The 15212-nt window shown below is 41.1% G+C and overlaps 1 protein-coding gene across 1 annotated transcript in view; it reads left to right on the top strand.

Moving 5' to 3' along the window:
- Positions 1-4302, top strand: part of GDI2 (GDP dissociation inhibitor 2) — a 54448-nt gene extending 50146 nt beyond the window's left edge. Inside the window, exon 11 of the mRNA XM_088468705.1 lies at positions 3140-4302. Coding sequence (XP_088324831.1) covers positions 3140-3289 — 150 coding nt within the window. The 3' untranslated portion in view covers positions 3290-4302. The remainder of the gene's footprint in view (positions 1-3139) is intronic.
- The last annotated feature ends 10910 nt before the right edge of the window (positions 4303-15212 follow it).

Below are 15212 nucleotides of genomic sequence, written 5' to 3'. Positions count from 1 at the left end.
TGTGATAGCCATTACATGGTCTATTGCTTAGGCTCTCTCTTTCTCTCAGGGTGTTTATATTAACCAGGAGAGTGTCTGACTTGGCAGCGTTCTCATGTGGCTCCCTCTTCTGGAGGGCATCATGTCAGGGTGTGAGTTGCTCTCGCCCTGTGTTTCTTCTTAATGTGGTTTTTAGGTTCCATATTATTCTGGAACTTATGGTACAGCCATTCAGCCCCCAGTCCTCTCGGCTGGTGTGGCCTCATTGACTGTGGTCCGGCCTCTTTGGATTTATGTGATCCGTTCAAGCTCCTTACGGAAATCGGACTCCTTATTGGTGGTCTGAGATTTCTAGTTTTCACAGGAAAGGATGGCCGGCCTATAACTAAATGTTGGCTGGATGGCCTCGTATGTCTTCCTCAGGGGCTTACCCAGGGGTAGGCCTTTCTGTTGTTGATGCTTGTTTTTTTCTCGGGCCATGTAACCCTTGTGGGCGGCTCGCTGTGGCGCCTCGGCTGTTTTGCCTTACTAGGTGGCCACGTGGGCTTCTGTCCACACCTTTTTAAGGTTCTAGGCATTGGTTTCCTTTGCCTCTCAGGATGCTTCCTTTTTGGCGACTGATTCTTCTCTCAGCACAGGAGCGTCCCCACCCTTGGTTGAACTGCTTTGGGACATCCCCAAGGTCAACCCTGTGGACCCCCTATGGACCCTGAAGTAGAAAACAAGAGATATGGTAAGAACTTACCTTTGTTATCTCTGTTTCTACGAAGTCCATAGGGTCCACAGGACGCCCGCCCTGACGCACCTGGCTTCATATGGGCTGTGTTACTGGTCACCGGTTTCCTGTCTCCTTTTCTGAGAGTATGGTTCTAGAGTGTTCCAGTTTTATCTCTTTTTCTCTCATCCGGCCTTTGGCTACTTATAAACTGAGGTGCCTCTGGCTGGGGGGCGGGGTTATAGGGAGAGTGGACCTAAGTGCATCCTGGGAGCTAAAAGCTTTAACTGCGTGGTGCCCGGATTTGGTTCCCAACCTATACCCCAAGGTCAACCCTGTGGACCCTATGGACTTCGTAGAAACAGAGATAACAAAGGTAAGTTCTTACCATATCTCTTGTTGTACCCAGCTTTAGAGTTCAGGGTAATTAATCTGGCGCTCCTTCAGGCATAGTGTCCCCTTCGAGGAAGGCAGCTCAAGATCCAGTCGGACAATGCCACGGTTGTGGCTATCATCAATCACCAAGGCGGAACCAGCAGCTCCATGGCGATTGTGGAAATATCTATCCTTCTTTCAGTTGAAAGTCACATGCCAATGATATCAGCAGTGTTAATCCCAGACATGGATAACTGGGAAGCAGATTTTCTAAGCTGGCAAGAGGTTCAGTCCAGGGAACGATCCCTGATTCAGGAGGTTTTTTTGTCCAATTCGTGGAAAAATGGGGTCTGCCAGAGGTGGACTTGATGGCCTCCATAATCATAAGGTGCCGCTCAATGGCATGCGCACAAGGGATCTAAACACAATCCTGTTGGATGTGTTGATTCTCCTGGAAGTTTAGTTTATTGTATCATTTTCCCCCGATTTCACTGATCCTTCGCATAATGGAAACAAGCCATATCAGAGGGAGTTCCCATCATCCTGGTGGCTCCAAATGGCCAAAAAGGTCCTGTTTTGCTGACATCCTCAGCATGGCAGCGGATTGTTCTTGGCGGCTGCTCGTCCGACCAGATTGCTCAGTCATGTCCGATTTAAACTCTTTTCACTGAAAGTTCACACGTTTCTTCATGTCCAGACACAGTTTGTTTCTCTGGTTGTTCCATGAGATCTCAATTTTAGTCCTGTCTGTACTTTAAAAGTCACATTTTTGCACCTCTTGATGTCGTGGATCTCAACTTTCTGACCTGGAAAGCTTTTTCCTTTTTACTGGCTGTTTTATCTGCTTTCTTGCACGTTACTGTTACTCTTTTTTTTTTTTTTCATTACGACAAGGTGGTTCTGTGCACCAGACCTTTTTAGCCGAAGGTTGCCTCCCTGTTTCATATTAACCCAGGATATTGTAATGACTCGTCCTCTTGCAGCAGGAATTCTTTGAGCCGCCTTGTTGAGGCCAGAGTCTTGCAGCTCTATATGGAGAGTATACCATAGAACAGACTGCTGCCTCATGCTCTATGATGCTCAAGGTACTCATAGGTAAGTTTGGCCATCTTCTAAACAGTCAGTGGCTAGATGCATCACAGCGAAAATCTGACAAGCGTATGTTTCGGAGGGGCCCCCAGTTCCAAATCCCTTGATGGCCCATTCTACCAGGACGGTGAGCACCTCTTTGGCAACACTTCACAGTGCCTCTGCAGAGCAATAATGCAAGGCGGCCACGTGATCCTCAATCCGTACTTTTACAAAATTAGACACATTTTATGTTTTTGTAGCTAAATATGCCAGTTTTGGGCATAAAGGTTTCGCGCAGCAGTAGCTGAGCATGTATCCTCCCTTAGGGGCATCTCTTGTAATGTCCTCATGGTATCCAGCGACCCCCAGATTGAATGTTAGAGAAATTAAGAGTTTTGATTCAACAGTGAGTACCAGTTTCTTATAATCCATCTGGGGGACAGTGTGCTCTCTCCCTTTCTGTTACTCTGTTTTCACGCTCTTGTTTGAGTGTTCTTATTACGTGTATTATCTATCTAATTGAAACTGAGGTGTTGTGCTCTATGGGATGTAGAGGGGGTGGAGGCAGCTCTCAAACATGCTCAAATTTATACGTGTGCCTGCTTCTTGAATGGCACCCTCTACACACCATGGTATCCAGAGTTCCCCAGATGGGATAAGAGAAACAGATTTAATGGTGAGTACCAAAAATCCTATTTTTGCATCTTCATGCTCCTCACATGGAATGGTCTGTCTAGAAACTGCTCCATGTGCTGTCCTAACTTGAGTGAGGGGAACCTCTGCATCTGACCAGGAATGTTTGGTGTACTGTATTTTGAACACAAATGCATTTAATGTAACTGGAAATGAGAAGTGTTCACTTAGACATTTTCTCCCGTTTGGATAAACATTTGTACTAAGGTTGAGTACATTTTAGAGTTTTTTCATGGGTGGACGGTCTGTCTGTTTGAACCTGGAAATGTACATTTTGTTCACTAGTAGTAATGTTCTTACCTATAGATTTTTATCTCGCGCACATATGATCCAACCACCCACTTTGAAACGACCTGCAATGACATCAAAGACATCTACAAGAGAATGATGGGATCAGAATTTGACTTTGAGGAGATGAAGCGCAAGAAAGCGGACATCTATGGAGATAACCAGTAACAACATGGATAAGTCTAGGAGAATTTCTGAATCTGCTACAAAAATTTATTTCTGGAAATTAGGAACACTGTATGAAACTCAATATTGTAAGGCCTGCTTTTTGTAAACACTGAAATTCAAGAATACTGCACTGGTAACTGCTCTATGCCCCTCTCCTATTTCATTTTGTGAGAACGCTGCTGTCCAGAATCAAAAGATAATCTGTTGTTACCAGCCTAATTTAGAAGGCACTGATTTTTTTTTTTTTCCAGTTTAATTGAAAAAGTAAATCATGAAGTGAAGTATATGCCTTCAATTTTGACTTTTGTCTGTGTATTTTAATTTAGTGCCCTTTCTGGTTATACTTCTTATCAAAGATATTATTATTTTTTTTTTTTATATATATATATATATAATCTGTAACTATAAAGATTTCAAGAAACCTTTACCAGATGAGCGTTCTAATCTCTTTTGCTGTAAGACGCTTGAAAGTATTTTGGGCAGCGCCTCTGCTACTGCTATTCCCTCCCTATGTTAGTTAATAGTCACGTCTATTCTGCAACATGGAGCTCAAAGTGTATGATTCTTGCAAAGTTTTAAACCTCTGACACCAGCTGGGAAAAGTTTGGCTGTAGACCTTTCTGTTTTAATCTAATAAAGTAAGAAAACAAACCTATAGTATTATGCAGGTAATTCCTCTTGATTTCCTGGCATTATGAAACAGAAATGCAGTATTGATTTGACAGTCCTACCCTAAAATGCTGTTTTAATAGGAGTTAAAGTTCCTGTGCTGCAAAGTAAAGCCAAATTGTGGAAACCAGTACTGTGTTTTATTTGAGCTGTGTCTAATGATATATATTTCAACGTAAAACAATGAGCAATTCCTTCCTTTTTTTTTTTTAATTGATGAAAAAAGGTTTAAAGTGAAGGATGGCTTGCCCCAGGGATTTATGCTGCAGAGGTGAAATATATTCCTTCTGGAACACAAGGAACCTTTCAACTTGGCTCCTAAATAAAGAACATGTATGTCGGAATGGCTCCGGTGCTTCTTTAAACTTCAAATTTTGTTTTTTCTAACGTCCACAAAATAACTTAGTTGTATACGGAAAACACAAAATAATATATAGTGTACACTTTTTAAAAATTAAATTCACTCTTTTCGTATTGATGAAGCGCTTTCAACAATCTCGCATTGTTGATGAATGGTGGCTACATACACAACTGTTATTAATTTGTGGTCTCTTTCAGTCTCTGGCACTCCAATTAGACAAGTTTCAACATAGTGTATACCAAAAATACAGGATTAATGGTGTCAAAATGCTTGCCTGCAGGTGGAAAATAAGAAGCTTCGGACATTTAACTCCTGATGCCAGTCTTTCCCTATTTGTATTGGTATAATACTGATTAAACCCCCTATCTTTAATGTGCCACTGCACACCATAAGGGATGGAGTACAAGTAATTTCACTAACATCATTGATCAATATGCTCACAACTGATTGACATCGGATATTAAAATGAATGTCTATAGTGCCTTCATTTCCACCAGAAGGTGAATACAACAAGTAATCATTCCGAAAGCATCTATCCAATTTGTGTTCGTACACACTATGTCGAACCTTTGTCTAATCTTTATCTTGCTGTACTGGAGATGGAGGCAAACCACACAAAAAAAAACAACTGAGTAAGCAACCACTATCGGGCAATAGTGCGAGATTGACTATCAACGCTGAAAGGGTGAGTTTGAGTTAACAATCCACATTTTTAACACAGTTTAGTTTTGAAAAAAAAACAAATATGAAGGTTAAAGTGCCCTTTATATGTTTGTCCATATTTGTACAACCGCTTTCAAATTAACTCAAGCAAAAATTTAAGTTATGGTGCATACACACAGTCAGATTTTTCTTCAGATCTGAACGATAACTATTTAAAAAAATCATTCAATTGTTCATATCTGAAGGAAAATCTGACATGCCTGGACGATGAACGATGCGCGTTCCTGATAGTCAGATAACGATATCTGACATCTGATGTGTTTGCAGTCAGACTTGGACGATTCCATTCATTTTAATGCAGTCAAAAATAATTCAAATCTTTGGTAAATCATGCAAATCGTTCATCTGACACCATTAGTGTAGAGCAGGGGTTCCCAACCACGGTCCTCAAGGCACACTAACAGTTCAGGTTTTAAGGATAGCCATACTTGAGCACAGGTGACTTAATTACTACCTCAGTTATTTTGATTTAACCATCTGTGCTTAAGCATGGATATCACTAAAACCAGGACTGTTGGTGTGCCTTGAGGACCGAGGTTGGGAATCACTGGTGTAGAGCAATGGGTACTGAAAGTAATGTTCATATAAGCTTACAGTTTTAAGAAATATGGAAATAAAAAAAAAATTATAAAATTCCTACATGTGTCCTTCAAAGAAAAACGAATTTTAATTTTTTTTTTATATTATAAACAAATATCATCTATAATAAAATACTAAACTGTGTACAGAAGCATATTTATCCTCATAGAACATGCGTTATCCACACTTGCACTACACAAGAAATTCAGGGATATGGATATAGTGCTCTCATCTTGGACAGCTGAATAAATTATTGGTGAAAACTAGTGGTGGCTGGCATTTATAAGATGATGATCTATACTAGAACTTATACATTTACATTTTGTGCAGAAATTATCCTGGGTCATAAATGAAGGTGACTTTCTAGAGGAAGTACTGTACTTTTTTTTTATATGTATTTTTGAATTGTTCCAAATATTACAGAGTTCCACACACAGCTTCTGATTGACAGGCTGTACTAAAAAATAGCCAGGTGTGATGCCGGATTTAACTAAATCTGAAATCAAACGACGTAGCTTTTTCCTGCATGTCACCAATTAAACTACCAGTTGGTTCTCATATCTGTGAACTTGCGTTTGTTTAGTTCTATCCATCTGTTAAAATGTCATGTAAGAAAAGGTAATGTACCTTATGTATTTATTGCATATCACATTGGTAATGCCACATTCTCTATAATACTGCATTTGATCTGTGATGACAAGAGTAAGCACTATACTACAACCCAGTGTTTACAGCATCCATCCTCCATGGACATTGCATTACCGGTTCTCATTGTACTACATTCTCTGGAAACCATCACATGTTAATTACAAATTAGATTTTTTTTTATTCAATATTTTGTTACACTTGTAATGACTGTAACCACTGCAAAATAATTAATTTCCCATGTACTAGCTCAGAATATAAATGCTCAATGTGGCTTTCAAGAAATCTCCCCAGGCTTAGGGTATTTAATGTACACTTGGTAACCTATGGACACCTATAACAATTTCAAATGCACGAAGCATAGAAAGAAAAATAAAGGTCTTCTAAAAATATGCTGAACACTTATTATTGCATTGTTAAACATTTTGTTTGCTTCAGATTTCAATATATAAATAAAGCTTACATTGCTATTGTTATAGCTCTAAAATGTATATATTATAATTATTTTTTCAATTTATTAATACAATGGAATCTCGCCAGAAGGGTTTTTCAAAACAAACTAAGCATGTTACAAATTGCAAAGTCCATTCATCTTTGAATATGTGATGATAAATTCATAGAGCATAAAACAAAAGTATGTAACCCTTCACCATCCAAGTACATTTTGGGTGGAAAGGATCATATGGCATGTAACACTTTTTTTTTTATTTGTGTAATAATAAATATTAAGGAATAAAAGTATAACAAGCTATTGCACAGTTCTGTGTTAGCGGGTTTCTCCCTTCTAAATTAGGTGGAGACGGGTATATAAAAAAAACACCCAAATAGTATAAAATGTGATGGCTCTACTTCCCCTGTGTATCTTCCTGACTCATCCAGAGGAAGGTCAGATAGCAGGGGGGGCTTACCGTCTCTTACAGTAGGTTCTGGTGATGCACCATCTGATGCTGCAAACAGAAGATGTGCTGGCTAATACGGATACACCAGTCTGCTGTCTCTAACGCCCCTCCCCTTCACTTTTTATTGAAGAATTCTTCAAACCATAGGAGATAGAGAGGGCAACTCAGGTAAAATAGAGCCAGTTTGTACAGGGGCCTCCAAATTGCCTCTTTTTCCTGCCAGTACAGGCTGACATGATTTTTTTTTTGCCCTAAACTTCACCCTAACCCTCCCTCCCTCCTGGTGCCTGACCCTAACAGTCCCTTCTAGTGCCTGACCCTAACAGTCCCTTCTAGTGCCTAACCCTAACTGTCACGGTAGGTGCCTGACCCTAACAGTCCCTTCTAGTGCCTGACCCTAAAATATTGTGTCAATCATTCTGGTGTTGACATTTTGACCGTCGACCATTTGTACCTGTCGACCTTCTTACATGTCATCCTTTAGTGTGTCTACCTTTTGTACCTGTCGACCTATTGCCTGTCTAACATCTGGGGTTTATCTAGACATAGACAGTAATTTGTTAGACAAGCTACAGTCCAGAACCCTTGTGTATATATGCTTTCTTTATGATTTATTCTTTACCAATGGCCGCATCGCTGCAGAGGAGGTGAGAGCTGGTTGCATGTCAAGCAGTGATACTATGGGGGCAATTCAATTAAGCGTGCTGTTTATAGCATCAGGAGGGAGATCCCAAAGCTATTCAATTCAGTATGCTGTTGGGTTGACTGAAGGATTTCTTCGCAGGAGGGTGTGAGCAGAAATCCAACAAAAGTGCCAGCTGCGTGGTGGTAACAGCCACGCAGCTGGTACTTTAGTCGGAGAATTCTAGTTCTCGCAACTAAACACCCAGTTTAAGTTGCAAGAGCCGCCATTCTCTGAATTAACCACTTAACTGGCGATTTTCCCAGCAAAGCTTGTCAGAAATTGTCGGATCTGGGAGATCTGTTCTTCACCTGTGTAAAACAAATTTCCTCTTCAAAAACAGCATGGTGGTGCGGTTCCACCTTGTCAGCTGAAGCAGAGCTGGCTGCAGCCCATACGACCATGTCAGTTAAGTTGTAATAGTCTGACTAAACAGCATGTTGAGTTGAATGGCTCCAGGACCAACTCCCCGCAGCTAGACAGCTCAGGCTGAATTGAATTGCCCCTTATGTGACCAGGGACTGAGGTCCTCATTAATTTGTCAGGCTCTGGAGATGAATCCAGTCACTACAGCAGCAGGTAGTGACTGTTGGAGTTATGGCTAGGAGCGAACTTGGACCCGGAAGTGGAGTCGGACGGTGCTGGAAGGGTTGCTTTTTGGTACTGGAAGGCAGCCGGTCTCATCAGGGTGTAACTCATGAATGGAGGATAGACGTAGGACAAGGACAGTTCTGGAGATACTGGCAGTACTAGCGAACTGGGGTCAGCTGGGCGTATAGCAGATGGTGTGCTGGAGCCCAGGAGCCGGACTGGAAGTGGGCTATGAGACAGAGGTACTGGAGCACTCTGATATTGGAACTCACCGATACTGTGGAATAATGAGGCAAGGGAGCACAGAGAACTAGCTCACAGATGCTAGCAGTGATCAGCCGGCCCACGGGGAGGGACAGTGTGCAGGGGGACCAGGATGTCCCTCTGTGATTGGCAGCTGTTAGAAAATTATTTTCCAGCAGCCGCGCACAGAGCTTTCCTGACTGGTCGTATCAGATATGACCATGTCAGGGAAACCCCAGTCTGGTATGGTATGGTCGTATTTGATACGACCATGCCAGGCAAGTGGTTAATGCAAAGTTTCCCAAACTCTATTACAGTCTAGGTTTTAAGAATATCCATGCTTGAGTCCATCGGGTAAATCAAATGGACTGATGTACTAATTAAATCACCTGTGCTCAAGCATGGATATCCTTAAATCCTGGACTGTAATGGCAGAGTTTGGGAACCTCCTAAATTCAATTCAAAGTTTGTACAATCTAGATTCCCCTACTAAGCTCCACATTTCTGGAACAACCTACCTTAGTCACTTTCATTTGCCATGTACTTTAGATATTTAAAACTTTTTGGAGGACTCAAAACTAATACTTTAACCCTTAAAAACAAATAAGACAAATGTATATCAGTTCTACACTGGTAGTGCTTGCCGACTAAGGTTTGCCATGATGATCACTCTCACAGGAGGAGGTATTGTGTTGTATTTTAGTTTTAAGATTTGTTTACTTGGGAGATAAGCTTACATTTCGTTAATGCATGTATATGGTTTTGTACAATGACAAAGTTGACTTGAAAACACTTGTCATTATAAATGGACATGAATCAAAGTTGCACATGTGTCCGCAAATGTGGGCAGAACTAAAAAAGGAATTTTTGTTCTTACCTGTAAAAACCTTTTTTCTTGAGTCCGTGAGAGACACTGGGACCATGGGTATAGGTGGAGCTGGAGGAGTCTGGGAACCAAATGGTTATTAAAGTTTGAAGCAAAAGCACAGGCTCCTTATCCCCTATACCCCACCCCCTGCATTCAGCAGCCAGGAAGGGAGGAAAAGACCAAGCACTTAGAAATTAGAAAATATAAAAAAAAAAAAGCTAAGAAAACATGTGACCTGAATGTGTGCCAGGAACCAACACTTAGCCAGACAGGGGCATAAGGGTGGGTGTACAGTGTACCTAATGGACTCAGAGAAAGGATTTTACAAGTAAGAACAAAAATCCTGTTTTCTCTTCCATGGAGACACTGGAACCATGGGACATCCCAAAGCTGTTCCCTTAATAAAGGGAACACCCCTGTGCTGCGCAGAGGACCTGTTGTCAAGACCAGTATCTCTAGAGGCGAAGGCATCCAATATGAATAATCGGATGAGGACATGCGCAGAGGATTGGCAGCGTTGCCCCACAGAGTTACTCCGCCAAACCTCCCAAGAAGTGCCCACTGACCGAATGGAATGCGCTCTAACCAATTCCAACTCGTTCGGACAAGGGGAAGCCGGATGAACAAAAAAAAATTAATCTGACCTACGGAAATCCTGAAGCCGATAGGGGATCCTCTCCACTGACAGCGAAGTGAGTGTTCAGTTACCGCAGCTGTAGGCAGTGCATGCGCAGCACTGTTTCCAGCTGCGGTAAGTTAGAGTAGAGAGGGAAAACTATCTCCTGAAAAGCTGTCATCGTAAAAATTACAGCTTTTCGGAAAAGATACTGATGGAGAGGAGGAATGATGAATTCCTCTGGTAATTAGGTAGAACGCCATGCGAGTTATAAACCTAATTACCTCCATCAAATTTTTAGTAATGATTAATAGGCCCCTGAATCTGAAGCACCCCCCTAGAGAAAAACTGAACAGCCTGCCTAAGAGCAATTTTTGCAATGGAACCGACAAGAAGTGCCAAGACATACCCTGTCAGAAAAGGTAGACAGAGACCTAATTCCAATAGAATAGCCAGAAGGCTGCAAGATTCAGATTCCATACTGTGAGGAGACAAGGGAAAAGTGCTTCTAGGACTTGCCTGCATGTTGAAAAGAGTTAACCCCATGACTCATTTTTGTGTTCTTAAATTGAAGCCCTCAGTCTGCATATCTCATACAGATAGTTTGCCAGAAGCAGACAGCAGGGGAGTGTTCCTGTTACAGCCCTCCTTCCTCTCTGCAAAGACTGACACCTGAGCCCACCAATGAGAGAGAGAGAGAGGGAAGTAAGGTGGTGCAGGAAGGGGAATTGTGGGATAGTGTGTGAGTACTGTGTGACTCTGTAGGTTGGGGTGTTGTCCCCTCTCAGTGTCTTAAGATATATATAGCAGCTCTGTGTGCCCTGTTACAGATGGCCAGGTAGGGAAGAGACATACAGCAGCTCTAAAAGACTTTGCTGAACTCTGAGTGGACTGTAATGATATAACCCTGCTTACTGTTTGCTGGATTTCTGTGTCTGCATGAATAAAGTTCATCATTCCTTCATTATAACCTGCTCCACTGTGTGATCCCTGAACCCCAGGATACCCAGGTCACCCGGTATCCTCACACATACTGAGCACCAGACCAGGTAGGTACACATCACCCAAGAATAGGCTCTCGGTGACCCTGGTCTCCTGGCGCAAATCCTTATATGCATACATATGAATTTTAGGGGTAGGCCTGGGCCCTGGACAGAAAGTTTAGTCCAGAGAAAAAAAATCCTAGGGTATAGGGGGTCTACCGACTGCTGGCAAAAGTCCCTGTACCAAGTCTTGCGAGGTGTAGCTGGGGGTCATCCGAAGAGCTGATCCGCCTAGCCAAAGGAGAACTTGTGGAAGCAGGAGCTGAGGTGGAAAACTTATCTACCAAAAGTAACCCCGAAGTGTTCTTACCATAGCAGGATTTGTCCACTCTAAGTCAGGTAGTGATTAACTAGGTAGCATTTCCCCATATGTTCTCGCCCTAGGAGGAAGAGTAAAGGGCGGCATAGGGACGTCAACTGTAGATGTACAGTACTGTTATCTAAAGCACCCTCACAAAAACTACAACATCTAAGGAACACACAGAAGAGATAGTGATTAACCCCAACAGAGGATAGTCCGTAGCACAACAAAGAGTGAACACCAAAGATCAAAAGAGTTGGACAAGAATGGGACTGGCTGACCTAACTTTTTTAGAAGACCGTGTGAGCCACACTGACCTGGCGAGCGGTTAGGTAACTCAAAACTGCTCAGACCATAGCCTACGCACAAAACCCTGAGGCTGAACATGGTGAACTTTACCAGTAAGAAAAACTGATCCGCTTAACCAGGGACCCAAGTGTTCATACTGGTACGGGAATGACGACCAGTCTCTGTCTACAGCAGGGGTGGGCAATAAGTGGCTCTCCAGGTGTTTAACATGTGTAGTTCTAAAACATCTGTGGGGCCACTTATTACCCAACCCTAGTCTACAGGGATACTGTAGGGTTTAGGTCACAGCGTACTCCTGATAGATACACTAGAGCAGGCCTGGGCAACTGTGGCTCTCCAGCTGTTGCGAAACTACAAGTCCCAGCATGCACTGCCACAGTTTTAGCATTCCTTAATTGCAAAACTGTGGCAGGGCATGCTGGGAGTTGTAGTTTCACAACAGCTGGAGAGCCACAGGTTGGCCAGGCCTGCACTAGAGGGAGAAGTCCCAATTTCCAATGTGGCACATGTATACAACAAAAGAAATTCATCATAGAGATCTTTCAGTACCACAGCAGGCCATTCAGTCACCGAATTCCATAACCCTGCTCCGGTGGCCGACCCAGTCAAAAGTGCGCCAGCCACCGAATCAGGGTGATGGAGCAGCTGGCGTAAGTGCTGCCTCTGCAGTGGTGCCACTAGCCGCCCAAGTAAAACCTTTACCAGCTACAGAGGCAGCTGAAAAACGTGCCCAGCTCCATTTGATACCAAAAAGAACTGGACGCAGGGAGTGGGTTATAGGGGAGGAGAAGCATGTGCTTCTTCAAACTAACTATTTGGTGCCCAGGCTCTTCCGGCTCCACTTAAGCCTATAGTTCCAGTGTCCCCCATGAAATATAAAGAAATGTGGATTTCTGCCTGCATTCAGTTATTCACATCTACTGTTCCCATCAATTCGCTGGTGGATGTAGTCATCATCATAATAAGCACGCATTTGCACCTGCCCTATCCTTGGTACAAGAGACTCAACTGAAGATGTGCAGATCTCTGCATATGCTCACCTCTGAATAGCAAGCAATTCTGACCACATACCAACAGCACGTGAACACTCCGTTACTAACAAGTTACTTCCAAACAGACGCAAATGGAGATACCGCAGATTCATAATCCCTCTGAATCACTTGTAATTGCTCTAAGTTGTGTATGCAAGCCTTCGGACACGTGCAGTCTGCTAAACATCAGATGAAATTGTGTGCAACTCAGAATCAGGCCCAATGTCTTTTATCTAAGTCGTACTGCATGAAAATAAGAGGCGACTGTCAATGTATATGTTCCTGATAATATACCAGAGATTGGTATGAGACAGATGGATATGAGAAAGACACTTTTGAAATATACAACCAGCTATCAGAATAGGTAGTCATGATGTATGACAAGTAGATAACTATGATATTTTATAATAGAACATTGTAATACTGATAGTATGGTAATAAAAGGTGGCATGGGAGTCAAACCAGACACCAATATGTAGTAGAAAATTGTGAGTAGATTTTTCTTTTATTTAATTATTATTTAAAACTATTTTCAAAAACTAACACTTTCAGGGCTGAATTCAATTAGCCTCAAAGGGCTAATTAGCAGCAATGTGGTGCCTGGGGTTATTCAATTACAGCCCATGGCAGACAACGCCGATTTCTGTTCACCTCCTCCTGATGCACGAACAGACATCCGCATTAAGTGGTATTTTTTTGCCCTTAACGCGGGTGTCGTGACAGCTGTAACACATAGCTCTGGGTACTTATTCCGGAATCTATGGGTTAACGTACGTTAGCCACAGATTTACAGCACAAGGAAAAGGGCTTCTAATTGAATAGCCTAGGGCGTAAGAGTCTTCAGCTACTACCCTTTTTCTCGTGCAGTAAATGAACGATGCTAATTGAAACATTTGACTACAATAATAACCTAGCTACCTCTTTTGACAATACAAGTTTGTATATGAACTAGACTTTAAAGTGAATCTAACTATCAAAAACAAATAAAGCACATGTAAAATCAAGCAGTTCTATACTGCCAGCGCTTGCTGACCAACATCTGCCATGAAGACCGCTCTCCAAGTAGACAATACTGTGCTGTATATACAGAGAGCAAATCAGCTAGAACACAGAACTTTGTGTATAGATATGTTGTAGCAATGTACGCTGAGCATATATAGGTAGTCGGAATGGTATACAGAAATGTGACAATGTTCATTGAGCAATAATTTGTAAACACACCCGTATTAACAATCCGTAGTATATATATATACATGTACATATACATACATACACACACACATAATTATTGCCTACAGCATATGAAAATATATATATTTTTTTCAGATTTATTTCCACTTTGAAATAGCCAGACAAATAAGTATTTCAGGTATATATATATATATAGTTTTACAGGTATTACAATAACGCAATTAGCACCAATAAAAATAGGATTGGAGTTATGAATTGTGATTAAACATTGGTATGCATGTAGGTCACAGCAATATGTATAATAACAGGGTGCAAACCAAAAGAGTGGCTACAGAATAAAAACCAACAAGCATTAAAGTGCTGTGCACTAGTCTGGTAACGTTACTGTACTGCTGGTGTGGGTTATGACATAATGGTGTTACTCGCATCTTTATGTTAGTGTAGCCAATCTTCTACAAATAATATACTGTTCTTTCAGTGCACCAACTGACGTTTATGCTCTCAATTCTTCCATTCTAACATGCTTTTTGAGTATAAATAGGCAATATTACTAAAAACAGTATAAACAGAAATGGGGTTTGATCAAGCACGCATTATTCAGGTCCATTCATTCATATATGAAAACTTAATAAAATGAGTGACATGAAAAAGGTAAAAGCGTCTTCGATACAAATTATATTATTGCATATGCTTTCAAAGTCAAAATTCTTTTCTGCACACTTTATTTATAAAATAGTTAGAAAGACTCTTTCAAACAGGTCAATAAAGAAATTCTATTACGGTCACTGTACATTTTCCATACAAAAAAAATACTTTCAGAAATTAGCAGAGAACCTTTCTATTTACAAGATCTACTACACACATTTTGAAGCTGACATGACAGTCAAAAAAGAAAAATATTAAAACATATCATTTGTACAAGTGTTGATTTGTAACATACATTGTTTTATAATACTAGCTAGTTTTTAAGCTGTTTGTAATAGCTTAATGTTGTGCATACATTAATTTACAAAGCATATCAGAAGACAAAAAATATAGTATTTAAATTGTGGTATACATTAAGTATTATTTTGACTACTTATAAATAACATTCTGTAAAACAAAATATTTTTTTTATTATAATTCCTATGAACGCAAATAATTTAGATATTTTAAAATTAGTATTATGTTAA

The sequence above is a fragment of the Taudactylus pleione genome, unplaced genomic scaffold, assembly GCF_031769625.1.
Source record: "Taudactylus pleione unplaced genomic scaffold, aTauple2 ptg000086l, whole genome shotgun sequence".
NCBI classification, from domain to species: Eukaryota; Metazoa; Chordata; class Amphibia; order Anura; family Myobatrachidae; genus Taudactylus; species Taudactylus pleione.
This window is presented reverse-complemented; position numbering and strand designations above follow the sequence as displayed.